Below are 15,812 nucleotides of genomic sequence, written 5' to 3' on the forward strand. Positions count from 1 at the left end.
GGGAGTAGGTGATGGACAGGGAGGCCTGGCGTGCTGCAGTCCGTGGGGTCGCAAAGAGTCAGACACGACTGAGCGATTGAATTGAACTGAACTGACTAAAACTCAACAGAACTGAAACCAAAGCCCTATCCCAGCGGGACCTCCGGGCACCGCCCTCGTCCGTCCCAGGGCGCCTTGCGCGGCGCGCTGGTCCCGCCCCTTCCCAGCAGCCCCTGCGCGGCGGGCGCGCTTCCGGAGCTGCGTGCGCGCGACCAGCTCAGACGTGCGCGGCGCGGCTTCCACCCCGCCCTCAAGCCTGTCTTCCCGGCTGCGGGGCTCGGCGTTCGCGCCAGGTCGCGGCTCGGCGGGAGCGATGCTGCCGGGCCCACCTGGGCCTTAAGGCGGGAACGGCGTGCCGACCCTTTAGCTTGCCGACGGCGCGCGGAGCCCGCAGCCATGTCCACAGGGTTCTCCTTCGGGAGCAGCACGCTGGGTTCCTCCACCGTGGCCGCTGGCGGGAGCAGCACGGGCGGAGGTTTCTCCTTCGGGACCGGGACGTCCAGGTAACTGCGAGCGGCCTCTTTCGCGGCGGGGCTGGGGGCAGGCGGCCTCGGGGGCTGGGGCCTGAAGGCGGGGGCGAGTTGGGGTGGGGGCCTGCGGGAGGCAGCCTGAGGGCCGAGGGGCCTGGGGGACGAGGGGCCTGTGAGGGGGACCTAGGAGACAAGTGGCCTCTGGGGGCGAGGGGTCTGTGGGGGGCGACCTAAGGGACGAGTGGTCTCTGGGGGGCGAGGGGTCTATGGGGGGCGACCTGGGGGACTAGGGGCCTGCGGGGGCGGCCTTGGGGACGAGGGGCCTGTGGGGGGGAGACTTTGGGGGCGAGGGGCCTGTGGGGGGCGGCCTGGGGGACAAAGGGCCTGTGGGGGCTCCCTAAGGGGCTGGGGACGGCCTGGGGGTCGCGGGCGGCGGGGGTGGGCGGCCTGGGTGGGGAGGCTCTGCGGCGGCATCGCGGCTTCCCTGGGCCCATCCCGGCGCTCTACTGAGGCGCCCATGAATGTCAAGCGGCTGAGGGGATCTCAGCTTGTTGGGGTTAGAAAAAGACAATAGGAAATTTTAAGGGGGGACAATGTCAAGTCTGTCCCCGATAATTGAGACGCCGTTGCAGGATATGTGGTTTGGGTCGTTAATGATTTCCTGGTTATTTTCAATACGGTTTCAAACCTTTTGTGCTTCATGGAACCCTATCTGAGCTTTTGTGGGGTTTTTTTGTTTGTTTCAAATACTTGTTACAGCCCTTACTGGTCGTAATTTCGAACAGTCTCTGCAAATTAGTATAACGCAGGTGAGGGCGTTGCGTCGACTCGCATTGTTCTTTACTTGTCTTGTAAAATGTAGGCTCCATCGTCTTCGTTTTTTGTGGAGCCTGCTACTCACCACCGCCCGCCTCCCCCCTCCCCCCCCGCCGCCCCCCCGCAAAGTGTGACAACCATTTGGCTAGCTGATCTCCAGAAAGAGGCAATTAAGATAAAGATCTTTTTAATGATGTGAGATTTAATCTTAAATTCAATCTTTTGAACATAAAAGTGGAGGAGATCATTAAATCAAGAGGCGTGTGTAGAATGAATTACAAGATAGCTCCTGAAACTTGAAGAATGTGGTTGTAGATTATCAAGGCCAAAAAAACACACCAAAACAAAACCAATAGCTTTGTCTGTACCAAAAGGGAGGGGGATACAGACTATGCAGTGAGGTCAGAAATCTGGAGTTTTCCTTAATAGCTCCTTCCCTCATAATCAGTAAGGCCTGATCTTTTTAATGCTTCACTTTCCATTTGCTTTACTTCCAGAGACACCACCCTGTTGTAGGCTCTTGTCATTTGTAGAACAGGCTCCTATGTAATAGGCTCTCTTTTAGGTAGTAAAATAAGTCCTGTTCTCCTGAAGCTTACATTCTTATGAAAATACTTAAGATTCCTGCCAAGTTCTCAACCAGTGACCTTTCTCATGTTAGATGAAAACTGCTTCCATCTTCTACTTTGATTAGTTACCTGGGATCCCAATTGTCTCAGCTGCATTCACATCAGCTTTTTTTTTTTACCTAACATTATCGCCAGGGTGAGTAAAATTTTTTGTTTCCATTGCCTTTCATCAATGATTTTCTGCTGTTCTCCAAATGAAATAAAAATGAATCTTAGCATGGTCCACCAGGCCCGGTCTGGAACCTCTTCAGATATCCTGAGCCCACCTCATTTGTTTGCTCCTATTCAGTAATATAGGTCCACTTAAAAAAAAAAAACAAAACACAAAAAACAAAACAAAAAAAGCCTGCAGGCACACCAATAAGTAACTGAAACAAAGTTTCAACTAAAGATACTACCCTTACACTTTGATATTTTCTATGCACTTTGATCTTTTGATCTTTTTCTTTTTTGACCTGATACTCTTATTTTCTTTTTTTTTTTCTCCTTTCTTTTTTTAAATGCTGGTTATTCCCCTGTGGTGGATCCTGATCTTAGTTTGAAAAACACAGCTTGGGTGTTTTCTCAGTTCCTCAGGTGAAGGCCAAACCCCTTCCAACTTGAGGGCAGTTCCCTCTGCTTGAAATTGTCCTGCCACCTGTGGTACTGAGCTGATGCTTGCTGTGGGCCTCAGGTGCTTACAGCCCAGGGAGGCTTTTTAAGACCTGTCAGCAGAGAGGGGTCTCCGTCCCTTACCTGATGTCAAAGCACTTAAACAGTTGTGGTCAGTTCATTTCATTTTTTGTTGACTTGTTTATTGTCAGATCTCAGCAGTACAGTGTAAGCTCCATGATGATCTTTTCATGCTGGTTTTCCAAGAGACACAATGGAGCTCAGTACATACATGGTCAGTGTTGTGCGCTAAGTTGCTTTGGTGTGTTTGTCGAAACCCTATGGACTGTATAGCCCAGCAGGCTTCTCTGTCTGTGGAATTCTCCAGACAAGAATACTGGAGTGGGTTGCCGTGCTCTCCTCCAGGGAATGTTCCTGACCAAGAACTTGAACCTGCATCTCTTACATCTCCTGCATTGGCAGGCGGGTTCTTTACCACTAGCACCACCTGCATGAATGATAAATATTTCTCTGGTTGGAAACTTCCTGAGGTCAAGGTCTTAAGCTCATTTATCACTCCAAGACCCTGTGACAGTGCCTGGCCATATAAAACGGCTTTTATAAATAATTGTTGAATGATTAATAAACTTGAAAAATTTATACACACTTTAGAAAGTCTTGGGAAATTAATAAAAGAAGAGATGGTCTAACACCTGCCTATTGAAGTACTGGTTTGGAGACCTAACATTCTTTTGGGAAATCATTTTGGGGAAGTTACTCTCCAAGCTTCAGTTCCCGCATCTGGGAAAGGGGTATGATAACATACTGTTTATCTCAAAGGGTTGCTGGGTGAAATGAGCTGGTTTACTCTGTAAATGTCACTTGTTAGTTTAGCTCTGAAGTCCACAGTAAGGCCAGCAGGGAAGGTAAGATTCCATTCCAGATCTGCCTCAGTCTTCTGGCTTTTCTACAACACATTCTGTTGAGGAATTGGCAGATAATTATATTGTTTAAGACAGTAATTGATTAGGTTTGGGGTAGCTTTTTGTTTTTCAGTGAACTTCTCTGCCACAGGGAAATTTCTCCTTTGCTTCTCTGGTGAAGTAAGATTTCACTTTGATGTATTTTCTTTGGTAATGTTTTCAACTTTGTGAAGTTGTGAAACACTTCATTGTGTCTCCACTTGTCTTAAATTGTCAAGAAATTTTAAATACTTGTCTTAAATGTACATACTTTCACTGTGTATCTTTTGTATGTTCATGGAAAAGCAGCAAAAACATGGAGTTGCTGATTTGTTTCGGAGCAAGGGGAGCATAATAAACATTTTCTTAATTTGATTCTGTTTCGTAGAATGTGATTTGATTCAGTTGATTGTGATTGTGGGTGAGGCCTTGCTGCCCTGCTCTGCCAGCCCCCTGTGCTTGTGTACCAGGGGCACGCATGCATTGCTGATGAGGACAGACACAGGGTGCACCATCTCCTTCTTCCTGCTCAGTGCTGATGACCGATTTCAAGTTCTCCTTCCTTAAAAAGTTCTTCCCTCTCTATTCCTCTCACAGTGATTTCCTGGCGTAATACCTTGTACATAGTGTGTTTAGTTGAATTTATAAGTGCTCCTTAGGATAACAGTAGCAACAACATTTATTGATTGAAGTTAATGTGCTCTTCATAATCTCTAAATCTTTATAGAAAATCCTTGTTATTCCCATTTTGCTTATGAGGAAATAGAGGCTCAGAAAGGGTATGTCACACAAGTGCCAGGAGGTTGGAGAGCTGGTACTGGAGCCTGGCCCAGTCACTGCTGCCTGCCCCTTTAGTTGAAATGCCGCAGGCTTTGAAGATTCTTTTAAAACTGACCTTGAGTTGTGTTGTGCCATTTATGTCTATGTGGAAGGGCAGAGAGAGAAGAAATAAAGATTTGGGCATAGGATGAGCGGGATTTCCCTTTATGTTATACAGGTTATAATCACTCTCAACTCTACTACATAATTTTTGAAGTCTCAGATTGTCAAGATATTTTGGCTTGTTTTCATAATTTGTTCTCCCATTTATAGATAGCAAATTTGAGCCTCTGCAGCTTGCTAAGAACAGTTGAAAAGCTGTGAACTTTGTTCACATTACTTGTCATTGTCAGCTGCTCTTTTTTAAGCTTTCAGAGGCTCTGAAGAGCTCTGACCTCTGCCAGTTTCACATTGTTGTGGTAGAGGGTAGTTTTGCTTTGCAGGTTCCTTGTGCCAGGACACATCTGTTTGTGTTCCTCACCCCCAGTCCCAGTGGTGGTAATATAGTGATAGAGAGGTGGTGGAGATAACTTAGACTTAGTTTTCTGTTTCTGGTCATGTGTTTCCTGTAGCAGTTGGGGAAGGACAAATGAGCTTAGCAGTGTGAAGTGTACATACTTAGTTCAAAAGGAGAATGATCCACATTTATAGGACTTCCTATGGTTGTTTTAAAATACGTCAGCTTTCAAACAAAAACTGGTGAGAGCAGAATATGTGTGATCCTGTTTATAACTCTTTGGGATCTGAAATCCTAGCTGCTCTAGATCCTACTTTTCTTGAAGAATGATGTTGCCTTTTTTAAAGGATAATTTTATATGTGGATTTATTATTAAAGAGATAAGAAAAATATTTGAGCTTGGTTGGTTAAAGGTAAATTGTTAGTTATTTTTGTAACCTGTGGAGATGCGTGAGATACTAACTTCGAAGAGCTAGCTTGCATTTCTCTTAAACAAGTATTGGCTCTAGTAGACTTTACCTTGTGTTTTTTATAAACAAGCAACCCTACTGTGGGGCTCAATTTTGGGACCCTTGGGAGCACCGCCACTCCAGCTACAACATCTGCTTCTGGTGGATTTGGAACCAGCCTCTTCGGATCTAAACCTGCCACGGGGTTCACTCTGGGAGGAACGACCACAGGTAAGGGGGATCATCACATTCTAGGGAGTGGGTTTGGGATATTCATTCTTTGCAGGTTCTGTCCTCTGTCTTCTCTCTTTACAAGAATCATCATTGGTGGTAGACTTAAAAAAATAGCAAATACTGATAGGAAAGGGCCAGAAATAGGGCCAGCCATTAACTGTGATTTACTTCAGTGAAGGAGGGACAACACACATACATCTAAGGATGAAATAAAATAAATCTTCTTAAATATAATGAATTAAAGTAATTCAAAAGTTTGTTAGATTACATAACACAGTGTTTTACGTTAGTGAAGATTAAGTCAGGTTTAGAGTTTGGACATTAATTTAGCATATGTGGGACAGTCAGTTTCCTATTTTGCTGTAACATTATAATTTACATCCCAAAGAGATGTCTTAGATTTTTTTTTTTTTTTTTACTGTTACAAACAATAGTTTCAGTGGGAAAGGGCAGGAGGTAAAGCTTTCTGGTAGACATTTTAATAATAATAAAAAAAAATATTTTGTTATAAGCCAAAAATAGGTTTCACTGGCGCCACCATTTAAAAGTTTGCTTCCTTGCTTACCTTTGTCCTCTGCCCACAGAGCCTCTTGGTCTCGGTTGCCGCCTTTGGTGTTGAGCTGCCAGCCTCACTGTGGCACTTGCCACAGCCGCACAGAGGCCACGGAAGGATGTGGGAGTGCTGTGGGAGTGCTGTGAGAGTGCCTCTTGAGGCAGTGCTGATATTCTGTTGGGAGCAGCTTTTTTTTTCTCCTTGCCTGATTTTGTTATAGGCAGTAGTTCCTTGCATTTTACAACTCAGTCCCTAATTAACCAAACTATATACAGCTTGTAATAAGGGAACCAGTGCTGTAGGAAGAACGCTAGTGTTAGTTGTGATTGTGGTGGAAGATACTGTGTTGCCCGTCAGTCTTACCAGCAGTGTTACAGCTCCCTCAGGGTGGTTTCAAATCCTCCGCTATGACAGGGCAAAGGAGTGCAGTCTTCCACTGATGCTTCAAGCTTATTTCTCTTTTTGTCTCCAGCAATAACAAAAACTATAACTCAGGATTAACTCTGGGTAAGGGTTTCTGAGGGGAGGTCCCAGATCTGTGGTTTCCTGCTCATTCTTGGTCTCTCACAGAGTTGGGCTGTAGAAGACAGCATGTGAGGACCTGATACGGATAACAGATACTGACTTCTCAAAGAGCCTTTCAGTATCTGAGTGTTTAAAAAATAAAAAAATTGATGACTGTAATCCTTTTCAAATTCAGAAAAAAATTTAAATACAGAATTTTTTTGTCAAAATTTATTTCACAGTTATATTTTTCAGTCATTTAAGCTCTTTTAATGGAAAAAAGGTACCAAACTTTAGGCCAAAAGACTTGGAATTAAGCATTGGTTGTACCTCTAAATAGTTGTGAGGCCTTAGACAGTCATGCTGCTGCTGCTGCTAAGTCACGTCAGTCGTATCTGACTCTGTGCGACCCCATAGACAGCAGCCCACCAGGCTCCCCGGTCTCTGGGATTCTCCAGGCAAGAACACTGGAGTGGGTTCCTTCTCCAATGCATGAAAGTGAAAAGTGAAAGAGAAGTAGCTCAGTCGTGTCCGACACTTAGTGACCCCATGGACTGCAGCCCACCAGGCTCCTCCGTCCATGGGATTTTTCCAGGCAAGAGTACTGGAGTGGGGTGCCATTGCCTATCTGGCAGCTAGTTATCTATCAAAGGAGGGTATTGGAATGAAAGGTTTTAGATTCCCTTCCAGCTCTATACTAATAGTTCTCCATCATGATATGCTGCTAGGAATGAGGGTAGCCAGGGCGACAGTTGCCTTGACCTTGATGCCAGGGCGTAATGCAAAAAGATGAGAGGACAGTGAGAAACCACAAAAGTTAATTCATTTAGCCAAATGCAGGTTTAAAATTGAAATAAATCAAAGATTTGTGGACTTTCTTTACTTGCATGCTGCTTGCCTGTTATCCACAGAAAGCATGTCTGTTTATCACTGAAGTTTTAGACAGGATTGGTTACATGGTCAAGCAGTTGGCTCCTCTTGTGAGATTTTAGAACCTATATGTGTCCAAAGCACATTACCCTGGCAGGGACTCCAGTTGTGGCGGGGGCAAGCCAGGAGCATGGTTTCTGGCTTCTTTTCTCTCAGTTTTCACGAGAAGCCAAAACGCAGGTCATTCATAATTTCTTTGTGTAATAATTTTGAGCTACTGCTTCTGGCTGTGGCCTTGAGTCTGCATGATGCTTTCAATATTGAGATTTAGCGGAATGTGCTGGAGGTGGTGGTATCCCTGAAGTAGAATTGACAGAATGCAGGGGAGAGAAAGTATATCATGGATGTTCATGGTCTCCGGCTTTAGCAACCCAGATGACTGTGGGGAGTTTAGGGAAGTTTTTATAGGGAGACATGTAGAGCCCAGAGGGACATAAGGCAGAGATAGCTTTGGAGACTCAGATAGATATCGACTTGGACCCATGAACCTACAGTTGAGATTCTGAATGTGGGCAAGAAGCTTTAGAAAGTGAGAGAGCAAAAATGGAGCCAGATAGAGTATGATTTAGTAAGTAAACAGAGATACACAACTGGTTTGTGTGAAGTATCAATAGACAGAACGGGGAACTAAATTCAGTGTTTCATCATAACCTGTAATGGAAAAGAACCTGAAGAAAAAAAGTACATATTTATAAAACTGAATCACTTTGCTGTACACTTGAATCATTGTTAAATCAGCTGTACTTTAAGAGAAGTGAACTGAGGAAGGAGATAGACAGGGGGGACTGGAGGAGCCGCATGGGGAGGAGAAGAGAGGCAGCTGGGCACTGGTAGAGGAGCAGAGGAGGAGAGTTGCCAGCAGCAGAGGAGGTCTTTTAATTTAGTCTTGGAGAAGGAAGACTTTTTCTGTTGAGTATAAAAGAAAGGGGAAGCGCTGTTCTGGGTAATTCTGGAGGTGGGGCAGAAGGTGAATTCCAGTATCACCACCTCAGTTGGATTTTCCTCTTCGGTGTCCACTGTGATTTGGTGAATGATTTCTCTCGTTTATAAGTGCATATATCTGTTCTATCTACACAAAGTAGAATCTTAGACTTTTAGGGTCCTGATTGATACCGGTATGCATACGGTTATGGTAAGATGGGATTCTTTTTAAAACAGGAACGGCAGCCACGACATCTGCATCTACGATAGGCTTCAGTTTAGGCTTCAGCAAACCCGCAGCGTCCGCCACGCCCTTTTCGCTGCCCATCGCCTCTACCTCGGCCAGCGGTCTCACGCTCTCGTCTGCACTGACATCCACTCCTGCAGGTGAGGCTGTTGGAGAATAGTGGCATTTTCTAGTTTTATTCTCATTTCATTCAGTTAGTGAACACAGGTGTCCACCTTTAGAAAAGGTAACTTCAGTTGGGGAAAATTTTTACTTCAGTCATTCAGCAGTGTTGACGCACTGAATTACTGGTTTGTGAAGATCCGCCTTGAGCATGAAAGCAGCAGAGGCCCTCTTGGAAGTTGGTCTCTTTACAGAGCAAAGCAGGGTACTGGATGAGAGGTCACGTGTGAACCTGTTCCTGTCTGCTTTGTTCTCAAGGAACATTCTGGTGACAGGGGAGGATAAAGAGTGCATAAACCTTGCCTGGTTAGGAGTCATCTGGTTTTGAGTGTGGAGTTGGTAGTCTGGGTTGAAAACTATTACTGTCTGTACTCTCTCAACTGATACCATGCTAGTATTAACCAAAGCTTATGCTTGTCACTGGTTTTTGCTTTAAAGGTAATATTTCTCTCTGTTATTAAGTATATGTAATGTTATCTTTAGTGAATAGTTTTCCGCAAGAGCCAGTTTTATCTTGACATCAGTTTAAGAAAATGCTTTGTATTTTCTATGATGTTCTTAGAAATGATGTTTCTTTTTGAAGTCTTACAGTTTTCACTTTTTATAGCATCCACAGGATTTACCCTGAATAACTTGAGTGGAACAGCAGCCACAACTACCACTGCCTCGACGGGCCTCTCTTTAGGGGGGGCCTTGACTGGTTTGGGAGGCTCACTTTTCCAAGGTACAAGCACAGCAACATCAGGTAAGTGTGATACCTACTCTCCAGAAGAGTGAATGATAAAGTTTTTAATACATAATTGGATATCTTTTATCCAATTTATATATTTTAGATATAAATATTTTATATTGATATTTTAGAAATAAATTTTCTCAACATAACTAGATAAGGAGACAAAGAAGGACCTGTTTCAAGAGTCAGCAAACTGTTCCAAAGAAACTTGTCTTTTGAATAAATGGCACTTGGATAGTACTGAATTGTTTAGCCTCTGAATTCACTGTGAGAGAACTTGACCTTCTGACCCTGACTGGGTTCTGGGAATGGCTTTTTGTTACAGATGTTAGAAAAGGGTATTAGAGTGCCTTGAAGGCAAGGCATTAAAAGCAAATATTAAATGATTTTATTAGTTTTTTAGGTGTCTCCTTTTTTTTTTGGTGAGTATCTTCTAATAACCAAATCACTAGGTTACTATAGCATACATTTCTTTGCAGGATAAATATTTAAACATCTTTCCCAAAGATTCCAGTGAGATCAAAACACAAAAACAATAGAAGAGTCAGGGTTGCTTTTGTATCTCTATGTTGAGTTTCGGTTGACACTATTCAATGCTTACTTTATGTTATGTTAACCTAAAAGTGCCATTGATTTTTTAAAAAATTCATAACATTTATCCAGCTGTGTGTTTTCCACACATGGTCAGGATTTAAATCCAGTTTTCATTTATCCCATGCTCTTATCCAGTACATTCTGCTGTTTTCTGTTTTTAAAGTAAATAGAGTCTTGTCTAAAAAGAACACACTTATGTCAGCTTGAGAATGCATGGACTTAAATGATTTACTAGGGCAGGGTCTTTGAAGTTTTAACTTGATTCAAAGGTGACTTAAGTTAACTTTGATGACTTAAGATTAACTGTAGTCTAGTTCTTCCACGTCCTTTTGTCTGTGAAGTAGAATTTAAATAAGTGAAGTCTTTTTTGTTTGTTTGTTTAATCAAAAGAACTTGAGAATGTGAAATTTTGATGTTTCGACTGCAAGTTTCTATCAGTTCTTTAAATTTCATTAATAGTAAAACTGTTTGCTTTGTATTATACTAAAAACCTTATAAATTCATGCTAGATTATTTCTTTTTCCCCAGCTTTGTTGAAATATAATTGACAAGTAAAACTGTAAGATATTTAAAATGTACAACTTGAAGATTTGACTGAATACCTTATTTCCCCCATCAAGTTAATTTATACATCCAGTACTGGATGATTTTGAAGTATAGAATTCCAAAGCATGATTGGAAGACAAATAATCACCTGAAAAATGTGCACACTAAAACTACTTTGATATGTTTTAAAAACATCAAGTACAATCTAGTGTCCATGTACATCAGTTAATAGATGTATTCTGGCCCTCTTGATAAAAATCACATCATCCAAACTTCATATAGCACTGAATACAAGTGAGATTATCAGTCTTTGTCCAAAGCATGCTCTGGACTTGTTTCTTTTTATTTGTCTAAGTCAAGCATGATGATAAGCTGGGATCCAACTTAAAGGCGTTGAGTGTGTTGGTCATTCGGGGAAGTCATTATGTATTAGGGTGATGAACTTTATCAGTGATGTTTGGCTTGTTTGTAGGACTTGGACAAAGTGCTTTAGGCCTGACTCTGGGAACTACAGCAGCTACTTCAGCTGCTGGCAATGAAGGCCTCGGAGGTATAGATTTTAGTAGCTCATCGGATAAGAAGAGTAAGTAATGTTACTGTAATTTTACATTCTAACAGTCCTATTGAGGGAATTAAATTCGTGTCTGAAAAATTATTGGTTAAATATTCAACAGGGAAGTTTTTAAGTTTGCATTATATTTCACAAATTTTGTGTGTTATGCATTTAAGATTTTATTTTTGTAAAGGACTCAGATTTGTAGGTATGTTTGTCTTACGTAACTATCTGAATCCATATATTAATACACATTTAAAAATCGGGACCATGGTCCATGTGTTGTTTTGTAACCTGTTCTTTCTTGTGTAATATATCACAAGGTTTAATCAGAGTCAGTAATTCTTTACAAATATTTTAATGTGCTTGTCATCAGTTTTATGAATGGATGTATCATCATTCAGTCAGCCACCATCCTCCAGTCAGTGTTTGTCTCCAGACCTTTGCTCTGGGAAGTGTCACTGTACTGGGCACCCTTGCAGAGAGAGGCAGTGTGGTGGCCAGCCCGTTTGCTGGCTGTAGATCCTGGCTCAGCTGTTCACAAGCTCTGTGACCATATTCAACCTCTTTATCCTCTTGGTGCTTTATGAAGTAGGGGAAATAACAGTCCCTGCTTCATGGGGTAGGTTTGAGGATTGTAAAACCTTAGCAGAGCCAGGCACACAGAAAATGCTGTTTGATTTTATTATGAGTTTTTGTTCATATTTTGGTTATTTCCTTAAGGCAAATACCTAGAAATTGAATCATAGGCTTAAAGGGAGGGACATTTTGGAGTTCCATTGTATATATTGTGAAGGTGCTTTCAAAAAAGATTTACTCACTAACCAGTATGAAAATGCCCTTCTTGCTGTGCTCTTGGCATGCCTAATATTCTTTAAAAAAATTTTTCCAATCCAAATGCATTGTGAAGTTGTTTTTTTTTTTTTCCCCCTGTGGTTGTTGGTTCTGTGTGTGATTTGTTTTGATGAAAGCATGTTCCTCTGGAGTGCATACATACATACTGCACTGAACCTCTTTGAAGAACTTAGAATGACATAATGCATGAAGCTGTAGGATACTCAGTGTCCTATGTCTGTATGGAATTTTTTAATTGGACATGGATTTTATTATTAGAAGATAATATTATAGGGTGAATTACTATCTTAAAAGTTGATAAAATCCTTTTAACCTTAGAAGATTTGGATTTATTTTTCTTTGAATGAAAAATTTTAAACACAAGGTCCTATCTTGTTTTTACTTAATTTTCTTTGTAGTAATTCCATAATTCAAAAATAGCCTTAGATGTTTTAGCAGCTTAGTTTTTTACTCAGATGGAACAGCCTGATAATAGGGCCTTAAAAAAGTGTCAAATAAAGCTCTCAGGAGTTAAACTCCTCAGCAAGATTTTTCAGGGAAGATAGATGAAAAAGGAAGATTCTTTCCCTTGAAAGAAATACTTGCAAATCAGCTGCATAACTGTTTATATGTACATAAAAACAGTTATATATATGTCTGTAACATGCTGTGATTAGAGTGTGACAAGTCATGAGATCACATACTGTTTAAGAAGCAGTCTAAGAAATCCTTAACCATTTCTACTTTTATCTTAGTTTGTGTTAACTTAAAACTTGTATTTGGAATACACTGATAAATAGCATATTTTTACACGAAGCTTTTTCAATTTTCTAGGTGATAAAACAGGAACAAGACCAGAGTAAGTTTACAATTTGACTTCTAAAATATTTTAATTAAAGAGTTTTACTTATTAAACTGTGGGCAAATGGTATGGTTGGAAGTAAATGGAACCATACACGCATTTAGAAGAAAAATTATTTTGAAGTTTTTGTGACAAAGTAATAAACATAGGCTGTGGAGAGATTGTGAAAGGTAAGATATTTGAGAAAATTATAACTATTTCTTTCTACGAAGTAGTTGGCCTTTCATCAAATAATAAAAACAAACACAAATATATGTAAAGTGTCTCTTTGCCTTCTTATAAGTATTGAACAACTCATGGAACTTTACTCTTGGACCACTTTTTATTTATATATACAAATTAAACATGTGTATGTACCTTTTATTTTATATGTAAATTGCTGTGCCAGCACCATTCACTTCCTGCTGTTGAAGAGGGAGAAGGCCTCCATGTACTTTATGTGTATGTTTGAAGAGTTTCATTTATTCCTGTCTTTGTTAAGTAGTCGTGATTCCTTTCAGCTACCCCCAGGTCTTATTTTGTTGAAGAACAGATTGAAGTTAGAAAATAATAAAGTAAAAGTATTGTGAGCATCTCACTGTGAGAAGTTCGGCAGGCTTTCTTTCTTTAATGAATGCTATAATATTTTTGAACTGAACGAAATGTCAGTCCTGGGATTTTTGAGCTGGAGAAACTTAGTTTAATATCTCATCCCACCTGCAGTATTCTCTGATTTTGTTCTGAAACATTTAGTCAAATGCATCTATGTGTACTTGTAACAGATACCAATCTTCTTAGAACAGAAACCTCCATGTCAGTTGAATTGTTAGTTATTGTGTAGGTTTATTACTCTTTATAAGGAACTTTAAAATCATCCAGGAAGGCTATAAATAAGGAACATTTGCTCTGTTTTTCACATGCTTTAACACACACTGTAGTAGAATTCAACTGCCAGGTTCTTATGATCTCGGGTGTTAATGGCCTGTGGCATCTTTCTCAGGGACAGTAAAGCACTGAAGGATGAGACTCTGCCTGCTGTCATCTGCCAGGACGTTGACAACCTCCAGTACGTGCATCAGGTGTCATCAGGAGCTGAGTCAGACTCCAATGCGGTGGTGGTGGGGGGTGGCTGTGGATTTCAGGGGGACCATCTCCTCCTCCTCCTGAGCATTTAAACTTGGGGAACATTGGAATGCCTGTAGAAGTTAAAGAAGCAGAGCAATTGAATGAAGGAAATAAAGGAATTAAAATTCTGTAACTGCCATTCTCTGAACTGTAGATGAATTTTTTAATAGTTGCTTCTCAAAACACTCAGACTTAAAACTCTGACCTACATGTGGTAAATGTACTTTTTTTCTGTAGAAAATCAAAGGTGTATTTTTTTTTAAACTCAGTTTCCTTTTTTTAGGAAATTTGTGAAGGAACAAAAACAGGTTCAAGAAGAAATTAGTAGAATGTCTTCAAAAGCAATGCTTAAAGTCCAGGAAGATATTAAAGCTCTGAAGCAGCTTTTGTCACTGGCTGCCAGTGGATTGCAGAGGAACACGCTCAATATTGACAAACTGAAAATAGAAACCGCTCAGGTAAGCTTGAGTGTCATTTTGTTATAGTGTTTTTCATTTGTTTGTTTGTTTGTTTTTTAAATAGAAATAGGTCTTTTTAAAATTATGAAGTTTCATGCATAAGAAAACCACATAGCACATGTACTTCTAAATTACTGTAATAGTTACTGGTTTTTATTGAGTGCTTACTTGGTATGAAGCGGTATTCTAAGCAATCTAGGTATATTAACCCAGTGATTTTCCACAGTAGCCCCATGAGGTGACATTGGTTAGAGAAGTAGAACCTGCAGCGAGGGGCCTGTGCACAGTGAGTGCTGCTGCTGTCACCATCCTCAGGTTGTTTACCTTGTGTTGTGTACGGCAGTGTTTTCTATGGTTGTGTAGTACAGGTTTTAAAATAGTAATGTCTGTATCTATGGATGAATAAACTTCATGAATCCTACATAAATCCATAGTTTAAGATAGACCAGCAGCTCATTTTATATTTATTATGAAATTTGTTCATGGAACTATAGTTTGTCCTGCCTGAAAGGAGCTTTAGTCATGATATGTTCTCACAGCATATGAAGCTCTGAAGAGTGGTTTTGTTGAAATCCTGAGATGGTTGGTATTTTCAGCCTGACTTAACTGGCTTTTTCTTTTTTAAAACCTCTGTTATATTAGGAGTTAAAAAATGCTGAAATAGCTTTAAGAACCCAGAAAACACCACCTGGATTGCAACATGAAAATACAGCTCCTGCTGAGTAAGTTAAATAAATGTTTGTCTTTAAAACAGCAGAACAGTAAAAACAGTATACAGGCCATGGATTTCTTAGTTCACTTTTTAGCAAAGTGTGTTTGCTAAAAAGTGGCAAACTGGGTACTTTGTGTGAATTTTTAAAATTTAATTCTCATAATAATTCTGAGAAAGTATATCACCCCCATTTTACTGAAGGGTAAGTAAAAGCTAAGGTCGAGCTTTTAAGCACTCGTCTGCAGTTGCACTTCATATTGCTTACAGGGTCTGTTCCACTTGATTACGTTGTGCAAATAATAGAAACTTATGATTATACCATAAGTACTTTCAGTTTAAAAATATTTTTATGATAGTCTCTTCCTTAAACAGGGCATACTAAGTGTAGTTTAACCCTTTTATTTATTTCCATAAATTTATTTGTATCCATAACTTTTATTGCCTACATAACAATATTCAGGAAGAAAAATTGTGAAGTGTAGATAAGCAGCTTGAAAAATCCACCTGTACCCAGCTTGTATATTCATCTAGTTTCCATACATGTGATATTTATCTTGTTGTCTGTTTCCATATCCTTTTGTGTTATGCAAGATGATAATAGTGAACATTGTCAGGTGCTTGCCATACATCACC

The 15,812-nt window shown here is 40.7% G+C and overlaps 1 protein-coding gene across 2 annotated transcripts in view; it reads left to right on the plus strand.

Moving 5' to 3' along the window:
• Positions 1–226: 226 nt before the first annotated feature.
• Positions 227–15,812, plus strand: part of NUP58 (nucleoporin 58) — a 30,482-nt gene continuing 14,896 nt past the window's right edge. For both annotated transcript variants that reach the window (XM_006070952.4, XM_044927296.2), the window contains exons 1-9: positions 227–542; positions 5,324–5,463; positions 8,612–8,761; positions 9,391–9,528; positions 11,129–11,239; positions 12,878–12,902; positions 13,885–13,950; positions 14,293–14,467; positions 15,110–15,189. In XM_006070952.4, coding sequence (XP_006071014.1) covers positions 436–542; positions 5,324–5,463; positions 8,612–8,761; positions 9,391–9,528; positions 11,129–11,239; positions 12,878–12,902; positions 13,885–13,950; positions 14,293–14,467; positions 15,110–15,189 — 992 coding nt within the window. In that variant the 5' untranslated portion in view covers positions 227–435. The remainder of the gene's footprint in view (positions 543–5,323; positions 5,464–8,611; positions 8,762–9,390; positions 9,529–11,128; positions 11,240–12,877; positions 12,903–13,884; positions 13,951–14,292; positions 14,468–15,109; positions 15,190–15,812) is intronic.

Source organism: Bubalus bubalis, chromosome 13, assembly GCF_019923935.1.
Source record: "Bubalus bubalis isolate 160015118507 breed Murrah chromosome 13, NDDB_SH_1, whole genome shotgun sequence".
NCBI lineage: Eukaryota > Metazoa > Chordata > Mammalia > Artiodactyla > Bovidae > Bubalus > Bubalus bubalis.